Source organism: Cuculus canorus, chromosome 29 (genome assembly GCF_017976375.1).
Source record: "Cuculus canorus isolate bCucCan1 chromosome 29, bCucCan1.pri, whole genome shotgun sequence".
Taxonomy (NCBI): domain Eukaryota; kingdom Metazoa; phylum Chordata; class Aves; order Cuculiformes; family Cuculidae; genus Cuculus; species Cuculus canorus.
Window position 1 is genome coordinate 3,132,118 of NC_071429.1, and position 25,601 is coordinate 3,157,718.

At 55.4% G+C, this 25,601-nt stretch overlaps 1 protein-coding gene across 2 annotated transcripts; it reads left to right on the forward strand.

Annotated features, from left to right (window-relative positions):
• The first annotated feature begins 6,794 nt into the window (after positions 1–6,794).
• FIGNL2 (fidgetin like 2) lies at positions 6,795–25,601 on the forward strand. 2 transcript variants are annotated; one of them, XM_054051278.1, is made up of 2 exons: positions 6,795–6,915; positions 22,569–25,601. In XM_054051278.1, the coding sequence occupies exon 2, from the start codon at positions 22,580–22,582 to the stop codon at positions 24,779–24,781; it is 2,202 nt and encodes a 733-aa protein (XP_053907253.1). In that variant the 5' UTR covers positions 6,795–6,915; positions 22,569–22,579; the 3' UTR covers positions 24,782–25,601. The 2 variants fall into 2 exon arrangements, with proteins under 2 accessions (XP_053907253.1, XP_053907254.1); XM_054051279.1 differs by lacking the exon at positions 6,795–6,915 and adding an exon at positions 19,906–21,681.

The following is a 25,601-nucleotide window of genomic DNA, read 5'->3' on the forward strand; positions in this document are numbered from 1 at the left end:
CGCTCTGTAATTTTATGTAACGTTAATAAATCAGACAAATGAAAATAGCTCGAGCCTTGTAAGGCATAAATCAACCTTCCGCCCTGGCATGGTGCTTTAAAATAATTTGTGGATTGATGGTTGTCTGCTTGAATGAGGGAGTTGGGGGCCTGGGAAGATTTTTAATGACCGCTGCGGTGCAGCGGTTCCCCGGGCAGCATCCCAGCTCCTCCCCCCTTCCCAGTTTGCCAGGAGTGGCTCCAGAGGGAACCGGGGGATTGAAGGAGCTCAGGGAACGAGGGGGAGGGATCTGGGCAGCTCCCTTAGGGTTTGGGGGCAACTTCTGTGAGTGCTACAGTGGCTCAGGGGCTCCTGGGTCTGTCCCTGTCCTTCCCACTCACTGGTGGGCAACGATTTAATGCTCCTTCTTCTCAGAATCACAGAATCACAGAATCACCAGGTTGGAAAGGACCCACTGGATCATTGAGTCCAACCATTCCTAACACTCCCTTAAACCATGTCCCTCAGCACTTCATCAACCCGTTCCTTAAACACCTCCAGGGAAGGCGACTCGACCCCCTCCCTGGGCAGCTGTTCCAGTGCCCGATGACTCTTTCTGTGAAGAATTTTTTTCTGATATCCATTCTGAACCTCCCCTGACGGAGCTTGAGGCCATTCCCCCTTGTCCTGTCCCCTGTCACTGGGGAGAAGAGCCCAGCGCCCTCCTCTCCACAACCTCCTTTCAGGCATTGTAGAGAGCAATAAGGTCTCCTCTCAGCCTCCTCTTCTCCAGCCTCAACACCCCCAGGGCCCTCAGCCGCTCCTCGTCAGACGTTCTCCAACCCCTCACCAGCTTCGTTGCTCTTCTCTGGACACTCTCCAGAGCCTCAACATCCTTCTCGTGGTGAGGGGTCCAGGACTGAACACAGTATTCGAGGTGCGGTCTCACCAGTGCCGAGTACAGAGGGAGAATCCCCTCCCTGGACCTGCTGGTGACACCATTTCTGATCCAAGCCAAGATGCCGTTGGCCTTCTTGGCCCCCTGGGCCACTGCTGGCTCATGGTCAGTCGCTGTCAACCATCACCCCCAGGTCCTTCTCTTCCGTACAGCTCTCCAGCCACTCTCGTTTTCCCCCGGCCACACACTGACAACGATATTTCTTCCTAAGGCTACCGACTCCATTAACTGTTTGCAATTATAACCATCGAATAGTTTGGGTTGGAAGGGACCTTAAAGATCATCCAGTTCCTACCTCAACTAGACCTACCCAGATCCTTTAACTGGTTATACTGGCACAACTGGTATCCTTCACCTGCATCCGTAGGCTTGATGCTCACCACCAGCCCAGGCTGGATGCCACTGTGGACCTCTCAAACCTGCTTAAATCCATGCCGTGCTCAGGGCTCTTGGTGGTGGTTTACAAGCACCCAACTGCTCTCCTCACCACGGAGACCTTGGCTCTTGTCCATTCAACTTGCTTTGGCCCAGGAGAGATTGGCTGCAGGTTTTGCGCCATGGAGTTTTGGCAGCGAGGTGTGTTTTACTGCTTTTTGGAGGTGTGAAGAGTTAAGCGTTCAGCCGGAGGGTGGTGGATCAGGGTAATTGCTCCCTGGCATGAAGGCAGCGTGTTCCAGCAGGATAACCCATTCTGCCTGCGGGATTTATGCTCGTGCATGGGGTTTCCAGTGGGATCCCGGGTGCTTGGTGTGTCTGGGACCCCCCAAAAGCACTGGTGCCTTTCCCAGCTGTCCCGGTGAGGGGTCCCTTTTGCTGGAGAGCAGATGGATTCTTGGGGTCCCCAGGGCTTTCCGGCAGATTCCTGCCCTGAGAACAACGTAGAGAGGCCGGCACTGCAGCGGGATGCTCTGCAAGCAAAGCAGGGCTGGGATTAAAGTCCCTGTGCAACGCTCTTCATCTCAATGTGGTGATTCGCGGGGATGTGACGGCCTGCAACGTTGCTGCCGGCATCCTGCAGCAGGAATATCCACTGTGAGGAAAGCTGGGGAGGGGCTCTTGGTCAGGGAGTGCGGGGAGAGGACGAGGGGAAGAGTTTTCAGCTGAAAGAGCGGAGATTGAGATGAGATCTTAGGGAGAAATTCTCAATTTTGAGGATTTTGCCCAGAGCAGTGGTGGCTGCCCCATCCCTGGAGGGGTTCCAGGCCAGGTTGGATGGGGCTCGGAGCCCCTGATCCAGTGGGAGGTGTCCCTGCCCATGGCAGGGGTGGGACTGGATGGGCTTTGAGGTTCCTTCTAACCCAAACCATCCCCTGGTTCCATGATTCTCACTTGCTGTCAACCAGAACCCTCAGATCTCATCCCTGGAGGGGTTCAAGGCCAGGTTGGATGGGGCTTTGGAGCCCCTGATCCAGCGGGAGGTGTCCCTGCCCATGGAACTGGATGGGCTTTGAGGTCCCTTCCAAGCCAACCCATTCCAGGATTCTATGACCTTATAAACAGTCGTTCTGCTCCTTTATAAACTGAAATCAGCTGCTGTCTGAAATGGAGCCACAACGCAGGTCCTGGTCCAACGTCGTTATCTCCACAATCTCCCTTCTAGCAGAAGCCGATCTAAACCCCATCCCCTACCCCGGGATGAGCCATGAGTGTTTCACCTCACCCTCTCACGGATTTGTAGCCAGATTTTAAACCCTTTGTAGGGGGGATTTATAGCTCTTCCCAATCCCTAGGGAATGAGGACATTAAATAATTAGAGACCTCTTCAATTAATGTCTCTCACACGGCCCTGGGCACTTTGAGGACCTCAGACCTGCTCTTGGCACAGCTGCTTCTGCCGAGGGAAGAGTGAAGAGAGGCAGGGAGATGGCAACCCATCCATGAACCGGCAGAAAATATCCAGCATCACATGCCCGAACCCCTCAGCCCTCGGATTATCATATTTTGTCGTTAAAGCCTAATGTGAGCTGTGGAATGCCAGCTTCCCTGTGGGAGAAGAGAAACCCCAGTGTTTTGAAGCAGAAGGTGTCAGCACAGATTTTTGCTGATGGTTTCTATTGCTGATCAAACAGAGGAATAATTAACGAATTCGGACTTCTGATGAGGAGTTTATTTTTTAAAGGAATCATGGGGAGTGATTAGTGAAAATAAATTGCGTGACCCCAAGGTTCCCATCCAGCGTTTCCTTGGCTAATGAGGTGAGTTTGAACCCTGCGAGCAGGGCTAGAAATCCGGCTTCCCACTTGAATAAAAGGCAGCTTATACCCAGTGAAACCACAACCATGGTAAATGTCAGGTTCATTTTATAGCTCCCTGGGTTTAATATCATCAGATACTGTTTTCAGGACAGCAGCACCCAGATGCACACAGCCAAAGTCATGGTCCTGTGACGCCGGAGATCCCCAGCCCTGCAGGACCCACTGATGGGACCTCAAAGTAAGCAACTTAGTCGAGGGATGGAGGTGGTTGGCATCACCTCGACAAGCTGCCTCCTGGCAGTGCCTTCATGGGATCTTGGCTACTTGGAGACAATACCAGAATGAGCCAAGCTTGTTCCCATCAGCAAAGATCATCCTGCTTTGCATCTCCCTACCTACAAGAAAGATGAGGAGGGATTGTTTATAAAGGCTGTAGTGATAGGATGAGGGGCAATGGGTATAAACTGGAGAGGGGCAGATTTAGACAGACATAAGGAAGAATTTCTTTGCTATGAGAATGGTGAGGTATGATTCTATGATTCTATCCGGTAAGAAACGCTCCGACCAGCCAGCCGTGCATCCCACCGAGCGCCTGTGCGGGCTCTGAGCCACATGTCTTTACCCTCACGCTCGTCTCCCAGAACTTTTCAGTTCTATAATAACACAGAGGTGAAATGATCTGCGTGGTCTTCATGCCCAAAGGTTGTGGTGGGGACCATAGCATCCCTCTGTGTCTCAGGGAAGGGATGTGGATGAAATCTGGGTGGGGAACATAGAAGATGAAGTTTTCTTTCTGGCAGCTCTTCCAAGACCGGCACTGAGCTTCATAGAATCGTAGAATAGTTTGGGCTGGAAGGGACCCTAAAGATCACCCAGTTCCACCCCCTGCCATGGGCAGGGACATCCCACTGGATCGGGTACCCAAGGTCCATCCAACCTGGCCTTGAACACCTCCAGGGATGGAGCGGCCACAACTTCCCTGGGAAACCTCTTCCAGAGTCTCACCACTCTCATGGGGAAGAAGCTTCGTTGGGGCCAACCTGGGATGGTAAAGCTCCAAGAGTGCCGGGATGAGGCGGCTCAGCCGGGGTCAACCAGCCTGGGGCATTGGACACGAGGTGTGGCGTGACTCCTGGCGTGTCCGGCAGACCCACGGCCACGACTGCACTTTACACATTTGCAGGGTTTCAGTCCCTTACTACAATCACACCCCAAAAACCCATTGCTGGTGTTGCTCTTTGGGCTGCTCCTTCCCTTGAGGGGGTGAAGATAAGGGACTGATCCTGAGATACAGCAAGAAGGTGAATTCATTCCTTCTCCTGCTGAATGCAGGAGAGGGAATGAATGAACTTCCTGGAGCACTTGATTTCCAAGAAAAAAAAACACCTGGAGCACTTGATTTCCAGGAAAAACCAGCGGTGGGGGCAGAAGCAGCCGATGGGCTTAGCGGGAGAGCAGCTTTGAGGCATTTTCCCCCGATAAAAAATTTAGTGGTGGAGATAAAATGGGAACTTCCAGCACCTGGTGGTTTTCTACCAACATGGGAAGAGTGGGAAACCCCTGTCGCGTCGCTGAGCAGCTCCTGCAGGAAGCTAAGACACACGATCCCTCTCCCAAAGCTGAGCTGGAGAAGAACTGAGCCTCCAGTGTTTAAGTGCCGCGTCCATGCACGCTCACAGCACTGAGCGGGGCTCTCGGCGCGTGTTAAATAACAGCTTCTTCTTTGTCACACCCAGATCCAGAAGCACAAGCGTGCATTGTTGCAGCTGGGGGTAAAAAGAAAGAGGGATTTCTTTTTGTTTTGCATGCAAATAATCTGCACAAAGAGAATCGAAGGTGGGAGAAAAAAGTGCTCACAGATGGGGGTGGATCTCACTATGCCAACATCATTGCACCCTCTACCCCTGCCCCCCCCCTCTATACCAGCCTCCAAAATCCCTGCTCCCCAGCCTGTTGCCCCCCAGCTCCAGCCTTGCCCGTATCCCCACGGAACTCGTTTGTCCTTTCCGAGCTTTACTCAGGCGAGACGGAGAAGCGATATTCCCGTGCCTGGATTTTGCACCCGTTCCACACCGGCACTGGGGAGTCGGTGCTGAGCTGCATCGCTCGTGGATGGATGGATGGATGGGTGGATGGATGCTTGGGTGGATGGATGCTTGGGTGGATGGATGGATGGATGGATGGATGGATAGATGGATGGATGGGTGGATGGATGGATGGATGGATGGATGGATAGATGGATGGATGGATGGATGGATGGATGGATGGATGCTTGGGTGGATGGATGGATGGATGGATGGATGGATGGATGGATGCTTGCAGCTCTAACATCTGCCCAGGAAGAGGCAACGCTCGCCTGCTCCTGAAAGGAAAAATATGTCCTAATCCCTGAGGGCTACGACATAACGTTTGTGTGATGGGAATGAGGCCGGAATGTGATTACGTTTGAGCAGAGCCTGAGCTGGTTAAAGTAAATGAAGCCGGGGTTCAGAGAGCAACGGCGAGGCGGCTGCGGGGCATCCTTGGTGCAAACCGATCTGAAGAAGGGGAACGTTTGGGCCCAGAGAAGGGAGCGTTGTCCCCCACTATTCCTGCCCCACTGATCCAAGGCCGACTGGAGACGATGTGGGTGTGGAGGGTATTCGTTGGGGTGGATAATCCTTAATAAATGGGTTGTCCCGTGGCCACTTCCCGCTGACACAGTATCCTTGGGGCAACCGTTTTATTTTTGCACAGTAAACTAATAGTAGGAAAGTATTCCAGGTATTTGGGATTCCTCCAAGCGCCGTTTGGCAGCTGAGGACCCAGCCCACGGCTCCCCGCACACAGCTGGGTCCCCAGGGGGACGGGCAAGGCCAGAGCTGGGGTGCAGGGGGGGCAGGGTGCGTGGGTGATGGAATGCTGGGGGGCAGGAGGTCAATGGGCATGGGTGCTGGGGGGCACGGTCGGGGTGCACAGGGTGCATGGGTGCTGGGGGGCAGGGGTCGGGGTGCACAGGGTGCATGGGTGCTGGGGGGCACGGTCGGGGGGCACAGGGTGCATGGGTGCTGGGCACAGCAGTTGGGGTGCACAGGGTGCATGGGTGCTGGGGGGCACAGTCGGGGGGCACAGGGTGCATGGGTGCTGGGGGCACGGTCAGGGTGCACAGGGTGCATGGGTGCTGGAGGGCAGGGGTCGGGGTGCACAGGGTGCATGGGTGCTGGGGAGCAGGATGCAGGGGCTCAGGGTGCATGGGTGCTGGGATGCTGGGAGGCAGGGGGTCGGGGCGCACGGATGCTGGGGGTCGGGGTGCAGGGGGTCGGGGTGCAGGGGGTCGGGGCGCACGGATGCTGGCGGTCGGGGTGCAGGGGGTCAGCGTGCACGGGTGCTGGGATGCTGGGAGGCAGGAGGTCGGGGTGCAGGGGTGCTGGAGGTCGGGGTGCAGGGGTGCTGGGGGTCGGGGTGCAGGGGTGCTGGGGGTCGGGATGCGAGAGGTGAGGATGCTGAGGTGCCGGCACCTCCCTCCCCTCCTCGCTGCCTTTGTGCCGCTCCATCCCCATCCCGGTCCAGCGGGTCCTGCGGGGCTCCCGCACCGCCCCCAGCCCCTCCCTCCCCCGGGACCGCCCCCTCCCTCCCCGCCGCCGCTGAGGGGCGGGCAGTGGGCGGGGGGGCGCTCCGAGCCAGCCCCATCCTCTCCCTCGGCGGCTCCGTCCCAGCCCCCGCCGCCCGCGGGCCGCCCCGCATTGTCCGGGATGCTGCGCCCCGCACGGCCGGGCTGCGCTCGGGGCCCGCCGGCATGAGGAGGTGAGAGGGGACCGGGGGGGCACCCGGGGGGCACCCGCGGAGGGATGGAGCCGCCGCAGGGGATGCCTTTGCTCCGGGAGGAGGCGCTTCACGAGTTTTGGGGAGAAAACGGACGGATTGCGGACAGAAGAGCGGCGGAGGGGGGGATGGGGCTCCCGGTAACCCAACCCCTCCCCTGGGACGGGGCATCCCCCTCGGTCTCTCCCCTCCCTCCTGTCCCCAAAAAGGGTTCAGGGAGCCCCGGGCAAACATGAGCCCGCCCCGGGGGGAGCAGAGGGCGGCCCCGGCGGCTCCAGCAGCTCCGGCAGCCGGAGGGGGCACACGGGGGGCTGCGACCGTCCCCCACCCTTCCTTCCTTCCATCCATCCATCCATCCATCCATGCATCCATGCTTCCACTCACCACCCTTCCACCCACCCTTCTATCCACTATCCCTCCACCCAGCCTTGCATCCATCCATCCATCCGTCCATCCATCCATCCGTCCACCCATCCACTCTTCCTCCCATCCATCCATCCATCCATCTATTCATCCACCCTTCCACCCATCCACCCTTCCACCCACCCTTCTATCCCCCATCTGTCCACCCACCGTTGCATCCACCTTTCCATCCATCCACCCTTCCATCCATCCCTCCATCCACCCCTCCATCCACCCAGGAACAATGCGCTCCCCTCGGCCGCTGTCGCACGTCAAGCGCACGCTGGAGCGCTCATCTTGAAAACAGTTGTGGTGTTGAGGAGCTGATGGTGTTTTTCAATTAAGAGCTTTGCCTGAAAGGTCCTTTTTTTTTCTTTTTTTCCTTTTTAACTGTGCTTTTTCCACTTGGGGGACAAAAGGCACTTGGGAAAAACCCAGAAAGGTTATTAAATAGCTTTGTACTGTGCCTTCCAGCGTGAATCCTCCTGGGTTTAGAGACACCGTGTGCTGGTTTACATCATTCCTGGTTTCACAAAAATGACCGTTATCATTAAGCAGATCCGGAGTTTCGTGACAAATGGATTTCAGTGCTCCAGATTGGAGAGAACTTGGGTGTGCGTGGGGGTTCGGTTGGATGCTTGGTCTCTGTGGAGAGCGCGTGGATACAATGATAACGGCTCAAAATTGATATCCTGATTCCACGCGAGGGAATTACTGAGCTTTTTGCCCCGTTTTTCCTTCCACCGAGGTTGCGGCCGGCCGGGAGCTGCCTGGCGCGCTGCTCCGGCGATGACAGGGCGCTGGGTTTGCCGTTCCTAGCTGCCAGCGTGCGGCTCCGACGCCTGTTTGTTCTTAGAGGTGGCTCTGAATTAAACATTTCTGCGGGGTCTGAGGCTCAGGAGTTGTTTATCACCTTAAACATTTGTTTTAGCTCTTTTTAGCCAAAGTGTGTTGACATTTTCTCTTGGGGGACCACGGGGGGATAATGAATGGCACATACTGTATTGTGTCCCTTGGAAAGCCGCGGGATCCTGCAATAACATAAACACCCAGGGCTGAATTCATCCCAGATCCGAGAGGAATGGGCTGGCTGTTTACATCAATGCCGTTCCGGAGCCGCATCTCACATTTCAAGTTTATTATTGACGATGAAAACATCCCTGCGAATCCTTCTCCGATATGGTTTTATTTTATTGCCGGCAGCTGCGGTTTCACTCCCTGCTCCGTCTTTTAGTTGGGAAGCTTTTGCGGAGGAGAAAGCATGAGCGGGGTGGGTTTTGGGTGGCTCAGCCCCTGCAGGAGCCACCACGGGCTCTCCCCGCTCCCAATTGGGTTTCTCTGGAGCTGAGGGTTTCACAGCCGCCTTTGTTCTCCCACGGAGCCCCCGCCGCATTCTTCCCTTTTGCCATTATCATTTTGGTTAAACAGAAAGGCAAGTTGTGTACCATATGGATCATGTTAACAATTGCTTATCTGGAGCCGGTGTTTTCTCCTCCCCTCCCTTTCCCCCGGCCTTTTTCTCCCTCCTGAGCTCTGGGTTGGGGCTTTCTCGGCACTTTGGGTTTGGTGGTGCCAGTTTGACGCCGTCCCGTAACGCAAACCTCTGCTCCTACATCCAATTGGAGTGAATTCCCTGATGTAAAATAGAGAATAAACGCTGAGAAATCTCCAAAGTGGCTTTCCCTGCGTGCTCTGAAATACAGAAAACGGTTGCTGAAGAAGCCGCCGTGTCTGTGTTCATAGATTCGTGCCTCTGGCCACCAATGGGCTTCTCCCCAGTGCAGCTGAGGCTCCAATTGCCTTTATTAGGTGAGGAGTTGATGGCCAGGAGATGGTGAGGAGTGTAGTGAGAGGACACGAGGAAATGGTTTTCAGCTGAAAGAGGGGAGATTGAGATGAGATCTTGGGCAGAAATGTTTTGCTCTGAGTGGGGAACCCACGTTGCCCAGAGCAGTGGGGGCTGCCCCATCCCTGGAGGGGTTCCAGGCCAGGTTGGATGGGGCTTGGAGCCCCTGATCCAGCGGGAGGTGTCCCTGCCCATGGCAGGGGTGGGACTGGATGGGCTTTGAGGTCCCTTCCAGCATAAACCATTCCAGGATTCTATGATTCTATGATTTTTTCATCTTCCTCACCGAGAAGCTTTTCCCAAGGGGAGAAATGCCATCTCCAGGTTGTTCTACAAATGGTCACATACTTGCATTTCTTCCCTTCTGTCCCTGCTCTTCTAAAGGTTTGGGAGTTCTACACCTCCCTCCTTTCATCCTTTCAGCTGGAAGAAGATGGGTTGTGCCTAGGGGGAAGGAGAAACCCCTCAACCTCCAGTTTACGGCAGCAGATGTGGGAGCTCCGGATTTGAGCGAGGATTCCTAAAGGGAATTTCCCTGCAGATGACATTAATGCATCCAGAGAAGCGATAGTGACCCTTGCACGACACTGACCCTTGCATTTATGCCATGGTAAATACTTTTCAGTTGTATTTTTTTGAGCTCCAGTGATTATATGGCTGGAAGCGGAGCTTTGACGTTTGACAGGGGCCATCGGGGAGGCTCAGTTTTTGTCATCCCTGGGCAGATTCCCCGGGCATTTGGCCAAATGTCAGCTGGAATTTTGCAGCGTGCAGGAAAGCTTGAGGCTCACAGCTCTGAGCATCTCATTTGCTCGGCGCGCTCCTTCCTCTGCTGCCCCCTCCAGCAGGCAGCCCCCAGCTGGGCTGTCCCTCTCGTGTAGCTTTTTAGCCAAATAAAGATGGTTTTCTTCCTTTTGGGGCACGAAGGGGCGTACTGGTTAGTGCATTTGTTTAGTAACTCTGTGGCTTCCTGCTGCTGGCACTGGTGATGCTGGTGCAGATGCTGCTGGCACTGGTGATGCTGGTGCAGATGCTGATGCTGCTGGCACTGGTGATACTGGTGCAGATGCTGCTGGCACTGGTGATGCTGGTGCAGATGCTGATGTTGCTGGCACTGCTGGTGCAGATGCTGCTGGCACTGGTGATACTGGTGCAGATGCTGCTGGCACTGGTGATGCTGGTGCAGATGCTGATGCTGCTGGCACTGGTGATACTGGTGCAGATGCTGCTGGCACTGGTGATGCTGGCGCCGATGCTGATGCTGCTGGCACTGGTGATACTGGTGCAGATGCTGCTGGCACTGGTGATACTGGTGCAGATGCTGCTGGCACTGGTGATGCTGGTGCAGATGCTGATGCTGCTGGCACTGGTGATGCTGGTGCAGATGCTGATGTTGCTGGCACTGCTGGCACTGGCACTACTGGTGATACTGGTGCTGGTGGCACTGGTGCTGCTGGTGCTCCGTCACTCACCCGTGTCATCATACATCCATCGCTCTCGTCCCATGGGACACCTGAGCCGGCAGTGGTACCCAGCTCCCAATCCTGATCCCAGCTCAGATCCTGAGCTGCTGGGACTAAAGCAGACGTTATTAGCCTTAGCAAGAAAAATCTCATTGCTCAGCAGCCGAGCAGGGAACAAACCAGTTCTTCCCAGTGCCAGCCCTATCAATTCCCAGTCCTGAGAAACAGCTGCTCCCTTTGCAAGGTCCTCCTGCTGCCATTTCGTTGCCGTGATGACTTCTGCTCTATTTCCATGTTGGTTTTCCTTCCTCTCACACTCTGGAACAATGGGAAAGGTGCTCCCCTCTTTTCTCCCTCATGCTGCTGAGTGCTGTGCAGGATGTGACCCCAGGGGGGACACGGGGCTCCCCAGCTGACCCAGCCCCGCACGGAGAGGCAGCAGAGCTGTGCGTGCAGTGGCATCGCCGCTGCCGATGTCCGCGGGAAAGGTTTAGGTGTGGGGGCATCCTTACCCATTCTGGCATCGCTATAGCTGTCTTCACATCGTTTGGTTGCATCTGGAATTGCCAAATCCCTGGGATTGGCCCTGCCCTCCCAACCTGTCCTGACAATGAGAAGGGCTCTCTCCCATTTTTCTCCCTGAACAGCATCGTGGTGCTTTTTCTTCTCCGTGAACCCCAGTTTTGATTTGCAGGGGGTGCTGCTGCCCGGGTGCCTCAGCACCTCGTGGCTCCTCTGACGGGAGCAAGAGTTGAAAGTCAGCACCAGCTCCCCTGCAGCAAAGTTTATTTTGCCGCGTGACGAGGGTGGTGTAAAATCTCTCCCCTGGCCGTGTGGCCTTGTCATCAGCTGAAGTTAACGTTGGTTAAATTGTACAGATCGCTAGGACGACTTTTCCTGCCGTGGTGATGCCTGAGGTCGCTTATCAGCAACCCCTGATCTTTATTGGGGCCCCAATAAACCCAGCCAAGGCCTCGCAGATGCTGCTGCCTTCGAGCCCAGAGCAGAGGAGGATGGAAATGAAGGGGTTTCTCCCTTAGCTCCATTCTGCCGAGGACAAAGAGCTCAATTATGTTTGTTTAATTACAGTGATGCTGGTATGGTGTGTGTTTGGTGGTGCCCTGGGCAGGATACTGGGGTGCACTGCCCAGTGTGGGATACTGGGATGCTCCCAGGTTGGGATGTGGGGTGCATTCCCATGGTCAGGTGCTGGGATGCTCTCTCCAGATTGGGATGTGGGGTGCATTCCCATGGTCAGGTGCTGGGATGCACTCCCAGATTGGGATGTGGGGTGCATTCCCATGGTCAGATGTTGGGATGCTCTCCCCAGGATGGGATGTGGGGTACATTCCCATGGTCAGATGCTGGGATGCTGTCCCCGGATGGGATGTGGGGTACATTCCCATGGTCAGGTGCTGGGATGCACTCCCAGGATGGGATGTGGGGTGCATTCCCGTGGTCGGATATTGGGGTGCTCTCCCAAACACGATGCTCCACTGGCAGAGGAGTGATACCCAGGCGAAGATTTTTTCCTCAAAAGATAAAAGAGCCACCTTTTTTTTTTCCCCTCTTTTTTCCCCCAAGAAAGTGAAAACGAATGTCAAAACAAATTGCACTTTAACCCAGGCTTGTCTTGCCTACAAAAAAAAAGCTGAATAATAGCTGAATAAGTACCCCTTTCCCTGCCCCGGCAGCACTTGGAAGAGGATCTTGCTCCTCACAAAGAATTTGCTGTGTAAATAGATGAGAGGTGCGACAGCTCCGAGCTGGAAGGGACTCGTGGCCTCGGATGCTGGAACCCAGGTCCTCTCCCAGTGATTAATCTTCCTTGGTGTTGCTTCCAGCCTCGAGAGCAGCAGGACCGGCGGCTTTGTTGGCTGTCCTGGCGGTGCTGCAGCCGAGGGATGTTCTTGTCGGAGGCTGTTTCTTGCTTTGGAAAGAGTCTTAAGCACTTGACTCTGCTCCCTGTGTCCTTCTGGAAGGGGATAATGTGGATGTAATTGATGGGGAGAGGACTAATGGCTGCAGAAATGTGTAATTAAAGGCCAGGGGTGACGTGCTGCGAGGCTGCACCGTGTACGGGAGGTGAGAGAGGTTGACTGTGCTTTGAAGGCCTTGTCCTGCCTTGGGAGGGCAGGTCACCCTGCTCGGGGTGTCCCACAGGCCTGGCGTCTTCAACATACGAAGGATACGGAACTGTTGGAACAGGTCCAGAGGAGGTCACAGGGATGATCCGAAAGCTGGAGCACCTCTGCCATGAGGACAGGCTGAGAGAGTTGGGGTTGTTCAGCCTGGAGAAGAGAAAGCTCCAGGGGGACCTTAGAGCAGCTTCCAGCACTGAAAGGGGCTCCAGGAAAGCTTAGGAGGGGCTTTTTCCAAGGGCCTGGAGTGATAGGACGAGGGGAAATGGCTTTAAATTGGAGGGGGGAAGATTTAGATTAGATATTAGGAGGAAATTCTTCACCATGAGGGTGGGGAGGCCCTGGCCCAGGGTGCCCAGAGCAGTGGTGGCTGCCCCATCCCTGGAGGGGTTCCAGGCCAGGTTGGATGGGGCTTGGAGCCCCTGATCCAGTGGGAGGTGTCCCTGCCCATGGCAGGGGTGGCACTGGATGGGCTTTGAGGTCCCTTCCAACCCAAACCATTGCAGGACTCTGATTCTGTAATAATGAGATTTCAAAGACACCTTTTGAAGCACTGATCCTGTTTTCCACCGTAGATGTTGTGGGTGCTTAGGGTCAAAGAGAGCAGCATCCATGCAGCGTGACCTGGGGGCTCAGCCGCAGATGCCGTCGGGCAGCGCTCACAGCGGTAAATACCTGCTAATATAAAGATATTTCTGTTTGCATCTTAATCACCACCAACCGGAGCAGTGAGGCCGGACCCAGCCATGGAGCCAAAGCTGCCGGCTCCGCTTGGGCAGGGCTGGGATCGTAGCGTGGCCGCTGATCGGCGCGAGCCAGGTACGCGCTCCAGAAATAACGTCATTATGGATCTGACCTTGGGCTCTTCATATCCTCCTCCTACAAGGTGATTACTTTTTAATGAGTGGCTGCTGAAAAGGGAGGAAAATGAATTATTTCTGCCGTAGGATTAGCTCTAGGAGACAAGAGCGGTGCTGCCCTGATCGATACGCTTGCACAGAGCCAGCCCGGCACCAAACTTCTCCCCGATTGTCCGGCAATACCTTCTGCCACCGTATTGTTCTTTAATCTTTATTCTTTCTGAGCAGTAGCGGATTGAAGTGTTTGCACCCTGTGCTGTGTAATCATCATAGAATCATTAAAGTTGGAGAAGCCCTCTAAGCTCCTCCAGTCCAACCATCAGCCCAACCCCACCGTGCCTGCTAAACCGTGTCCTGAAGCTCCACATCTCCATGAGTTTTGAACCCCTCCAGGGATGGAGACTCCAGCGCGTCCCTGGGCAGCCTCTGCCAGGGTTCGCCACTCTGTCAGTAAAGACATTTTTCCCGATATCCAATCTAAACCTCCTCTGGCACAACTTGAGGCCATTCCGTCTCATCCTATCGCTTGTTCCTTGGGAGAAGAGACAACACCCACCTCGCTCCAACCTCCTCTCATGGAGTTGTAGAGAGAAATAAGGTCTCCCCTCAGCCTCCTCTTCTCCAGACTAAACCCCAGGTCCCTCAGCCGCTCCTCGTAAGACTTCTTCTCCAGATAAATGATGTTTAATTATAATTGGCTTAATTATAGCCAAGTATCTGTGCAAACTCCCCACGTGCCGAAGGCGGGAGCCGTTGGGATGGTGGATCCAGTTGTGGCTCATGGGTCCCCAAAGTCAAGAGTCCATCCGTCCACCCGTGCAGGCGTGCGGCCGAGGGGATCCACAGCCTCGGGCATGGATGAGGGCAGTGGTGTCAGCAAAGAAAGCAGCCCGAAAAAAGGGAACTTCTGGAAAATCCATTAGTGAATGGAGTTCAGGAGGGAGTTCGGCTTTTCAGGCTGCTGAGGCGGTGTTGAAAAAAAGAATCCGCGAGTCAAAAGGCTTGTGAAAACAAAAGCCATCGAGAGAGGCCTCCGCCAGCCCAGCTCTGGCTGGGGGTGGTGAGGCTGCGGGTGCTGGGGGTGGAGAAGGTGGCCCACAAGAGATGGGGTCCATCATCCCCGCAGGGCGAGTGACGGGGACGCATAGGGATGATGAGAAAGGAGATGCAGAAATGATGGAAAAGAGGAGGTTTTGCTCAATTCCCTGTGGAGTGCGCTACCCGGCAAGGCACCGAAGCGGAAAATACAACCGCGTTGCGCAGTGCTGGGTAGGGCTGGGAGGCTCTTCAGAATTATAGTTAATTAAGATTGATTCGTTCCGTGGAGGAGATGAGCTGAAGCGTTGCCGCTACCGCTGCAGACAGGCTCTAGTGCGTGGCACAAATTATCTCCCTGCTGCAGCCCAGTCCTCGCGTCCGCCACAGGCCCCGGCACTGACCCCAACCCGAGGCCAGATATTGGAGAAGATAGAGCTGGTGGCTCCTGCCTTGGCTTTTGCACCTGGGGGAGTTCATTGTTGGAGTTTCATTGGGGGAAAAAAGATCCTGGCAGGAGCGGCTGTGGTCAGGGACGGGGGGTACCCGGTCCCTGGGCCCCTTCCTGGTCCGCAGAGCATCTCCTGCATTTGGTGGCCTTCATCCAAGTGCTTGTGGGAAGATGAAATGTGATGGCAGTGTTTTCTTCTTGGAAAATAGAAGTAATTGTGAATTGTTTTCAGCCTTCTGGGGTTTAGGTGGGTGTCAGGGTCTGTAGATAACTCCCCCCCACCCCCAGCACCTGCCCAGCGTGCACAGTGGTGGGTGTGGATCAAACCACGGTTCTCCAGAAGCCAAGCGCGGTGCCCGTCCTTTTGGCTTTGGCTTTGCTTCTTCTCATGCCATTGTAGTGCAGATCTGAGAGGCTGCGTCTTCCGGGTGTCCCACCACTACGGACATCCCACCGCATGGCATCACAGGCGCTGACTGGGGTCTGGTGGGGTCCATCAGAAGAGCACAGTCCCCGAGATCCTCCTTCTGCAGGTCCAGGTGGGGCCAGTGGGGAAAGAGCTGAGTCCTGATGGTTTCCAACGAGTGGTTTTGAGTGGAGTGAGGTCAGGACAAGAAGTTTTTCAGAGCAGCTTCTGTCTGTTTGCTGACAGCACGTCCCTTGCTAAGTAGCTTCTGTAGGAGCAGAGTTGGAGATGGTATAAAGATGCCTTTAAACTATTTCTCTACAGCCCTCTATAGACCATGTGAATTTGCATACGCACAGCTGAAATGTCCTCAGGTGGTTTCACGTGGAATATTTATAGATGGGCTTGAGGACGTGATCATAGAATCATGGAATAGGTTGGGTTGGAAGAGATCTTAAAGCCCACCTCGTTCCATCCCCCTACCATAGGCCTGGACATCTCCCACTGGATCCGATTGCTCAAAGCCCCATCCAGCCTGGCCTTGAACACCTTCAGGGATGGGGCAGCCATGACTTGATGAGGGCCATGGTCACGTCCACGCCAAGTGAAGGCTTACAGCCCAGGTAGGAGAAGCGACATCCTCACTTCACCAGGTCCTCCAGCACTGCTATGGGTTGAGAGCAGAAGCAGGAGGCAAAGTCTAGTGTCGGCCTGGGTGGTGGGACCAGAAGCTTTGAGGAACGCTCACCACCGTTGCTGTCTTAGCTGTTGTCATGCAGATTGCATGTAAATTTGGTCCATTGGGTTTCCTGACCTTTTTATGAGCCCATGTCTGTTTGGGGAAATGGTCGCGCTGATTGGAAATGGATTTTCCTCTCTAATGTAATCCTCCAAAACTGGACTGGGTCCAGCTCCAGGTCCTGGGGAGCTTGTCTGGCATCTCAAGGAAATTTTGGAGAAGGGCTTCAGTCCTGACAAGGATCTGAGCAGCACCCAAGGGCCACGGTGCCCTTCTCTGGGGCAAGCTGAGGTTTATTCTGCACCTTGGCCATCTGAGACAGCCTTGTAGGTTGGTGGCCTTCAGTGACCTGGATGTTCAGTGATGCTCTTGCTAAAAAAAACTCCTTCCTGCATAAGAATCATCTTTGAAGCAGTGGTTTGGTGGAGATCACAGCTGGAATATCATCCCAAGGAACATTCTACAGCAGACAAAGTAGTTTAGGGCAGGAGAACATCTGCTGGAAGAGAAGCGATGGTGTGGCCAGGAGTGGGAATGATGTTGGATAGAGCCACGTTTTGCACACGCTGAAGCACACCCAGGGTAGGGAGTGGCCAAGACCGTGAAGAATTAATACGATAATTAAATCTTTTGGGATTAATGTTCCTCTTTGAAGCACTGGAGGGAACGTGCTGGTGGAGCAGCAGGAGAAGGGAGGGTTGGGGCAGCCCCACCATTCAGTTGTTCCTGGACCCGAACAAATTCTGCAGCCGTTTTGTCCCGTGCTTCTGGGAGTGGATGCAGGGCTGAAGTGGTCATGAGCCCAAGTCACGTTAAAAATACAAATAGCAGGAAAGAGGCTGACGTTTTTACGTTTTAGGATCAATTTTTTTGCTTCTTTTTCTCCCTTCCATCTCAGATTGAAAGGGAGAGCAAAATTCCTCCAACTCCCTAACGGCATTACCTCGGTATTCATAATATTCAGCTTTTTTTGCCTTATCCCTTCGGTCGGGGGATTCCCAGGGCCACGCGGTGGCTATGGTTTCCTCCTGGTATTCGTAATATCCAGCTTTTTTTTTTTTTTTCCTTATCCCCTCGATCAGGGGATTCCCAGGGCCACGCGGTGGCTACGGTTTCCTCCTGGTGACATTTAGCAGCGAGTTTTTCCTCGCGCCGTGACAGATGGGTGATGCTCAGCTGCTGCCGTGCTGAGTAGATCCATATTAATTTTTCATCCGAGGGCTGGAGCAGCACAGATGGGCGATGGCCCGTTGGTCACTCCCGGTTCGTGCTGGTGTCCAGCTGCTCTGCACTTGATATATGAGCGGACGTTGGAGCCTTTGGCTCACGTTGGCCAGCGCTGAGCCCATTTCTCCTGGGGGTGGGGAGAGGGCACGGTGGGGAGTTAGCCTAAATCCTTTTAACATATGTACATTGACCCTGCTCTGATTGCAATACCATCCTTCGCTTTGTCGGCCCCGGTTAGGAGGGGATGGGGAATGTGGCTCACAAAGAAACGCAGCTCCCCGGATGGATTTGCCAAACAATCCAAATTTGCCTTGGGAAAAAAAACACCCAATGTTTGCGCTCCGGCAGCGTGCCAAGAAATGGGCTGCGCAGCCCTGGGCATGCGGGGAAGGGCTGAGGGATTTAAAGAGCTCACCCTTTGCAAATGCTGCCAAGTTCTTGGGTTTTATCCCAGCTGTGCGCTCTTCTTGCCCTGGTCCTGGCTTTGGGACCGGCTCTGCCACCGGTGTAAATTGCTGCCAGGTTGTTTTCCCCTATTTTGGCCCTGCCAATGCGAGGATTTCTTCGAGATGAGCTGTATCTGGCTTAAACGTGTGCATCAACATGCAGAAATGTTGCTATAATCTACAGCATTAGTGTGAAAGCATTTCAGGAACATCGCCACGACCCGTAGCTCCGTGGTGAGTGTAAATGGAGCATCTGCGCGGGTTATAACTCTGATTTATAGCGGTGATTTGACTTGTGGTAATGCCATTGCGCTTTGCCTATGCTGCTCTTAAGAGGCAAGGATGAAGCCCAGCCCAGGGCGAGCTCTTGGCAGCAGGAGCTGAACCGATCATCAGGAAATACCTCATTAAAAAAGACAGAAGTCATTCCCTTGCCTCCACTTCACTGGGCGGACTTGGGAGAGTCTCTTTTCTCTCCTCCTGCATTTTTTTCCTCCCTAGCTTGCCTTTAGTCTTGAAAACCTCCCTACTACTGCTCCGAGACCTGGAGCATCTTCACAGGAATGCAGGCACCTCTCAGCTGCGTGAATCCGGGTGCAGCAGCAAAGCTTTGGTGCAGGAGTTGCATCGATGTGTGGCTGCATTGGCGCTGTGAGTGCTGAATCCAGGTCCTTGTCTGGAGCCAAAATTCAACCTGGAAGATCCATCATGTACGACATCTCTGATATCAGCAGGGTCTGTAAGGGTTGGGAACACCCAGAGACAGCTGGGATGTGGAAGGAGACTCCCAGCATCCTGGTTTGCTCCCTCTGGGTCCAAAGTTTGTACATCGGAGATTTCAAAACCTGGGAACTCAGGTGAGCCTGTAAGCAGAATGGGTTCTCCCTGCCTGAAAAGCCGATCACATTGGGCTGCTGTGGGGAATTGCAGGGATAATGAAAGTGCTCCATGTCTTTGGAAAAAAAAAAGCATAAATCCTCCAAGCTGGCAGCTCTGCAGAAAAAGGAGCCGTTAGCATTTAAACCAGTGGTGATGGGAGCAAAGCAGCACAGGGACGGTCCGCTCAAGGGCTCATTCCTGCACCAGGAGCCCAAGAGTGGCAGCGTCTGCTCTTTCCCAAGGGCTGGGATGCTTCTGCAGAGCAGCAGGGGCTGCCCAAGGAGATGTTGAGCAACATTTAGTGTTTGTACTGCGAGGCTATAGCTCTCTCCGAGGTGACCTCTGGGGTTGGTCCCACTTCCCGGGGCGCAGGTGCTTGGGAGAGTTTGGTTGGATTTAAACCCTGGCTTTAGCGCATCCTAAGCTTGAACATGTTTGCTCTCCCGCATTCCCTCTCCTTCTTTGCCCTCCAAACCTATTTGAACCCTCCCCTGATTCCTCTGGGGATGCTGGGTTGCTGCAGCCATCAGCATATGCTGCTTGTGGGTCATCTCTGGACTCGCCTACGTAGATTTGGCCGTGGAGTTTCATGCATGAGCGTTGACGATGGGTGTATGTCCCTGTGGCTGGGACAGGAGCGTCTAAAATACGTGTATGTGCATCCATACGTGGTGTGCTCTGCGTCCTCAGCGTTGGCGATGGGTGTATGTCCCTGTGGCTGGGACAGGAGCGTCTAAAATATGTGTATGTGCATCCATGCATGGTGTGCTCTGCGTCCTCAGCATCTAAAATACGTGTACATGCCTGTGTGCGTACATGGTGTGCTCTGCATCCGAGGGCTGTGGACGAGAGATGTGCTCCAACAAAGGCAGCCAATGCCAGGATGCTGCGTGAGACTGCGCTTGAAATCCCTTGGCAGGAGCTTTTCCCGGGGGAACAGCAGCGGGAGGGAGCGCACCCCATCCCCAACGCTGAGCCGTTGGACACCCTCGGCGGTGCGCCCCGCTAAAAAGCCCCCGAACAAAAGCCCAGTTCAGAGTCGCTGCTGAATAGATTAACAAGATTTCCATAATTAGGGCGGGCGGGAACAATAGGATTCTCCCCTGCCCAGCCCCCCCTGCCCGCCTTTGTCTTGCACTGGGGATAATGGGCAGCAGCGAGGGTGGGAACCGGCCTGGCCATTTGGTCACTGGACAGTAATTTTCTCACACTGCCAAGGGGAGCATTGAAACATCTGTCCCGCTCCGCTGCCTCATTCATGTCCCATTTCAAACCCCTGACAACTTCTCCCTGCCTGCTCGCCCTCCCCCTCCGCCTGGTTTTCCAGGGTGCGACTGTGCTTTCCGGGAGTTTTGGCTTTTCTTCTCCCCAAATGCAACTCGTCTTTAAAGGCTGGGATGGAGGCAGGTTTGCTTCTCCATCCTTTCGCGCTTGAGTTTGCTTTGGTGGCAGCAGCGCTCGTGCAAACCCGTGCATCCCCCCCTCTGCCCTTCTTCTTGCGGTGGCTTCCCTGGAGGAGCAGCCCCAGCCCATGCCGTGGTCGTGGTGGGCTTCCAGCTGCAAATACGGTGTTGTCCAACCTCTTGCAGGCTCCTAGAAAAGCAATTCCCATCACCGTGCTTATCTGGTAGACACCAGTTTTCAACTGGCGTTGGAGCAGTGGGATTCAGGGGTTGATGCTGATCCTCACTATGGGAAAGAGCTGAGCACTCCTTGGAGAAATGACCGTTTGTGGCTGTCCTCGTGCTGGGTTGTCCCTGGAAATCAAGCTGCTCTACTGCAGGAGAAGATAGATGTAGAGCTGCTTGGGGTGTGGCCCGCCAGGTCTTCCTGTCTCCATGAAGGGATGGGTGAGGGTATCTGTGCCACCGTCGAGGGTAACTCCAGAAGAAACAGCCTGGAAATGCCACCAGGATTCGCTGGTTGTGGTGGTGGCAGCTCGTTCCCACCGTGCTGCTCTGCACCAAGCCCAGTGCCATGGTGGATGCCGGAGCAATTGGCCACCCCCCAGGACTTCCCAAACCCCCTTTCCTCCTGCCCTGAGCTCCGTGTTGTTTTTTTTGGGGGGAGACAGAAGCTGCCGTGCTGCACATCTCCCACCACGGCCCAGTGCTCTGAGCAAGGCTGGAAATTCCTGCTGGTTTAGTGCCTTCAAGAAAGAGAAAATCTTATTCCACATGGACTCATCCAAACCCATGAAGAGGTTCTCATTGCCTTTTGCTCTCCCACAAGGAAGGGCCCCCCTGTCCCTCCATGCCAAGGTAGACCCCGTGTGTGTGTCTCAGGGAACAGTTGCTTTAGGAAGATGGGTTTGGGGAGTAGCGTTGTCCTTTGTGTCCATTAAAAAAGGCTCTTTCCCGCAGGCAGTCGGGGCCGGCTCTGCCGGAGTGCTGATCTATCAGAAGCACTTTAATAATGGCCAGTAAATGCAGGGAGGATGCCGGATAAAGCCCCGCAAAGCTGCCATTTAAATCCTCTTGTGTAAGTTTGATATCCAAAGTGGAAGTACAAATGCCATATAAGTCAATTAAAGCATTAAGTAATCTAATTGTGCCGTGGTCACAAAGTGGCTTAAAGGCTGAGAGAGGCGAGTGAATGGTGCACGAGGTCCCCTCCTGGTTCCTGCTTTCGCCGTCCCCCGAGGCACCGGGCATAAGAGCAGGGGGGAAGTGGGGGACCTGCGCCGGGGGGGTGATGAGCGACACTGCCACCCCCTTTTGCAGACATTCGAGGGCCACCGGGTATTTGGGGCTGGAGGAAGAGAAGGTGACACCAACCTGTGCATCCTGATGATGTGGAGTCGTTGCGGGGAACGGCGAGGCGAGGTTGGTGATGGAAGTCACGCAACCTGATGTGAGTCAGAGGCTCCCAGGATGTGTTTCTCACTGGCAACTGCTGGGTCTGGATGCGGCTGTGGTGTTTCCATCTTCCCCTTTGCCGCAGATGTTGTTTTGGTGGGGCCACACACAGTCCATCGGTGCCGGCATCGATGCCAGGTGCCGGGTGAAGGGTTCCCAGCCAACGCTTCCACTCAGCCTGGCGTGAATCATAGAATTATAGAATCACAAGGCTGGAAAAGACCTTTGAGATCATCAAGCCCAATTGTACCTGTCCACTACTAAATCATAGAATCATTTGGGTTGGGAAGGACCTTAAAGATCATCCAGTTCCAACCCCCCTGCCATGGGCGGGGACATCCCACCAGAGCAGCGTGTCCAAGCCCCATCCAACCTGGCCTTGAACACCTCCAGGGATGGGGCAGCCACAACTTCCTTGGGCAACCTGTTCCTAATGTCCAATCTAAATCTGCCTCTCTCCAGTTTGTACCCATTCCCCCTCGTCCTATCACCACAAGTCTTTATGAATAGCCCCTCCCCAGCTTTCTTGTAGCCCCCATGGCGGGCGGGTGGAACTAGATGATCTTTAAGGTCCCTTCCAACTCCAACTATTCTATGATTCTATGATATTTCTGTTGGATGATGTGGCCATCAAAACTTGAGTTTCTCCAAAGTGCTCGCAGTTGCCGTTGCTGGGGGATGTTTGCTCTGGTGATGGTTTGGGGTGGGGTTGGGTGGGAAATGTACAGTGCGGGCATAACTGAGAGTACGAGTTTGTGGTCGGGAGGTGCAAGGTGGTCCAGGAGGACAGGGCAGTGCAGTGGTTTTTGCAGATGTTCAACACAGAGAGGTGCTTATCCCTGTTTTGCTGGTCTCACCCTGTGCTGCCCTGTCCCCTCCCAGGTCTGTTGAAGATGCACTGGTCACCAGAGCATGCCCAGTCCCTGAACCAGTGGCCGGAGCAGCACCTCGACGTCTCCTCCACCACCTCCTCACCAGCCCACAAGTCCGACCTCTACCCCAGCACTCGCCAGCGCTTCAACTACGCCTGGGCCAACGACGACATCTCCGCTCTCACCGCCTCCAACCTCCTCAAGAGGTACGCCGAGAAGTACTCGGGGGTGCTGGACACATCCTACGAGCGCCCAGCGCTGAGCAGCTACGGGGATGGAGCCTTCGGGCCCGTTAATGGGCAGAAAGGGGATGGGGAGCCCTGGCCGGTGGCGCACGGCTCCGACGGCGCCTACCCACTAACCCCCATCCACGATGGCCTCGCCAGCGCCAAGGGGGTGGTGCCACCCGCCGTCCCCACCAGCGGCGGTGCTATCGGGCTCGGTGGCTCCCCGGTGGTGTCCGCCAACCTCGCTGATCCCATGTACCCCGGGAATGCCTGCGGAGGAGCTGCCACCGGCTCCAGCGGGCTCGGGTCATCTCAGGAGTACCCCTCAGGCTACGGTGGCACCTACTTGCCCTCTGGCTACTGCACCCAGCCGGCGGCCGCGCTCCCTCCGCCTCACCCCCCTGCCCTCCACGGCTCAGGGCTCCTGCAGCCCCCGCACCCCTCATCCGCGCTGGTGCCGGGCTACGGCTCCTCGGGCCCCATGTACAACTACACCGCTGGCAGCTACACAGCGCAGCCGGGCTACGGCACCATCCACGCGCCCCATCCCTCTGCCTCCTACCTGCCCTCCGGCATTGCAGCACCCACTCCTATCCCCGCCCCGCCGCCTGCCACCCGCCCACCTGGAGTCCCCGGCTACGGCTACCAGGGTGCCGGATTGACCCCCCTGGCCATGCCGCCCCTCGGCACCGAGGCGTCAGGCACTCTGAAGAGGAAGGCTTTCGACATCTCCGGCGGGGAGGATGAGGGGGAGGGCAGGTATAGAAAATACAGCTATGAGCAGCCAAAGTCCCCCTACCCCATGTCGGACAACGGCGAGTGCCGGGGCAATGGGTTTGTTGGCAACGCCGAGTCCTCCCAGGTGGCCTTCAAGCCTGGGAAGCGGCCGACGGGAGCCGGGAATGCTGAGGAACACACCAGCAAGTACGGAGGGCAGACGATGAAGAGTATGGTCTCACCACCCTACAGTGCCGGGGATGCTCCGCTGCGGCCGACGGAGCCCTTTGAGAAGTTCAGCCCCCCTCTTGCCAATGGGGAGCGGACGGCCGAGCCAGGCCCCACCTTCCCGCTGCGGCTGCCCCCCAAAGCACCGGTCTTCAGCAACCCACCGGTGGAGGAGCAACCCAAGAACATTGACCCCTTGGCCTTGGAGCTGGTGAACACCAAGATCGTGGAACGTGGGCCTCCTGTGCAGTGGACAGACATCGCTGGGCAGGTGTCCGTGAAGGCCACCATCGAGGAGGAGTTAGTGTGGCCCATCCTGCGTCCCGGAGCCTACACTGGGGTGAGTCGGCCACCCCGAACCATCCTGCTGTTTGGTCCCCGTGGCACGGGGAAGACCCTGCTGAGCCGGTGCATCTCCACCCAGCTGGGTTCCACCTTGCTGAAGCTCAGTGGGACAACCTTACTCTCCACCTGGAAAGCCGAAGCCGAGAAGATCCTGCAGACCGTCTTCTTCGTGGCCAGCTGCCGACAGCCCGCGGTGGTGCTCATCACCGAGGCCGAGTCCTTGCTGGCAGCCCGGGCTGGCGAGGACAGCAGCCAAGTGAGCAACCTCAAGTCCCAGCTTCTCTCCTACCTGGACAACGTGGCTACCTCATCCGAGCAGAACGTGGTTGTCATCGGGACCACCTCCCGGCCTGGCAGCATGGATGAAGCTTCCCATCGGCGCTTCGCCAAGCGGTTCTACATCTCCCCACCAGACAGCATCGCCCGGCGGCAGATCCTCCATCACGCCTTGGCTCAGCAGAGCTCCTGCCTCAGCGAGCGGGAGATGGCTTCCCTAGTGCAGCACACGGAGAGCTTCTCGGGCAGCGAGCTGCTCCAGCTCTGCCAGCACGCCGGGACCACCACGCTGCATGGTTTGCCGGGCCAGATCCAACCCACTTCCTACCAGGACTTTGAGAAGGCGTTCTGCAAGGTCAGCCCTGCCACCTCCCAGAAGGAGCTGGACTTATTCCTGGAGTGGGATAAGATGTACGGCACCAGGCACTGACGGCGCGGCATCGGGGGGGACAGGGGTGTGGGACAGACCCTTCGCCCCAGCCCTGCTTTTGGGGAGGGCATCCTCACCTCGTGGATTCCTCAAAGCTCCATCCAACCTGACCTTGAACACCTCTGGGGATGGGGCAGCCACGACTTCCTGGGCGACCTGGGCCAGTACCTCCCCACCCTCCCAGTAAATATTTTCATCCTAATATCTCATCTAATAGATATTAGGAATAATAGGATGTAATAATATCATGGATGCAGGGTTTGGAGGGGCCAGATTGGGGTTTGCAAGGGCTTTGGTTCTCTACCAGGGCTGGACAACCCCATCCAGCAGCTCAGGAGACCCTGGACAGCCCTGCCCACACGCACCGTCCTCTTCTTCGCCGTTCTGGACTCAACTGGGCTTTTCCTCTCCTCAGCAGCCGTTGCCCGCTGAACTCAGGATCACCTATTTATTATTCTCCCGTTCATCCGTCCCTGGACCGGCGACGCGGGGCCAGTGGCACCTCGGGATCCGCCTTTCGGATGTATGAGCCCCCCCCCCGGCTTTCCAGAGGCTTAATTATCCTTATTTTTTAATTGCTTTTATTGTTCCTAACAGAAATACCTCGGGCGCCTTCAGAGCAAGGCAGCCCCTCGCAGCCCAGGGGCGATGGCCTCGGTTGGGAAGGGAGGGGAATGGGATGGGGGGGAAACCCAAAACCAGGGGGGTTTTGGAGTAAAACGCTGTAGATCGTTGAAGATACTAGACTTGGGTTTTTTTATTTTTGTAAGGTATGTAGTATTTTTGTTGTTGTTTTCTTTTTAACTACTCAGGAAAAGAA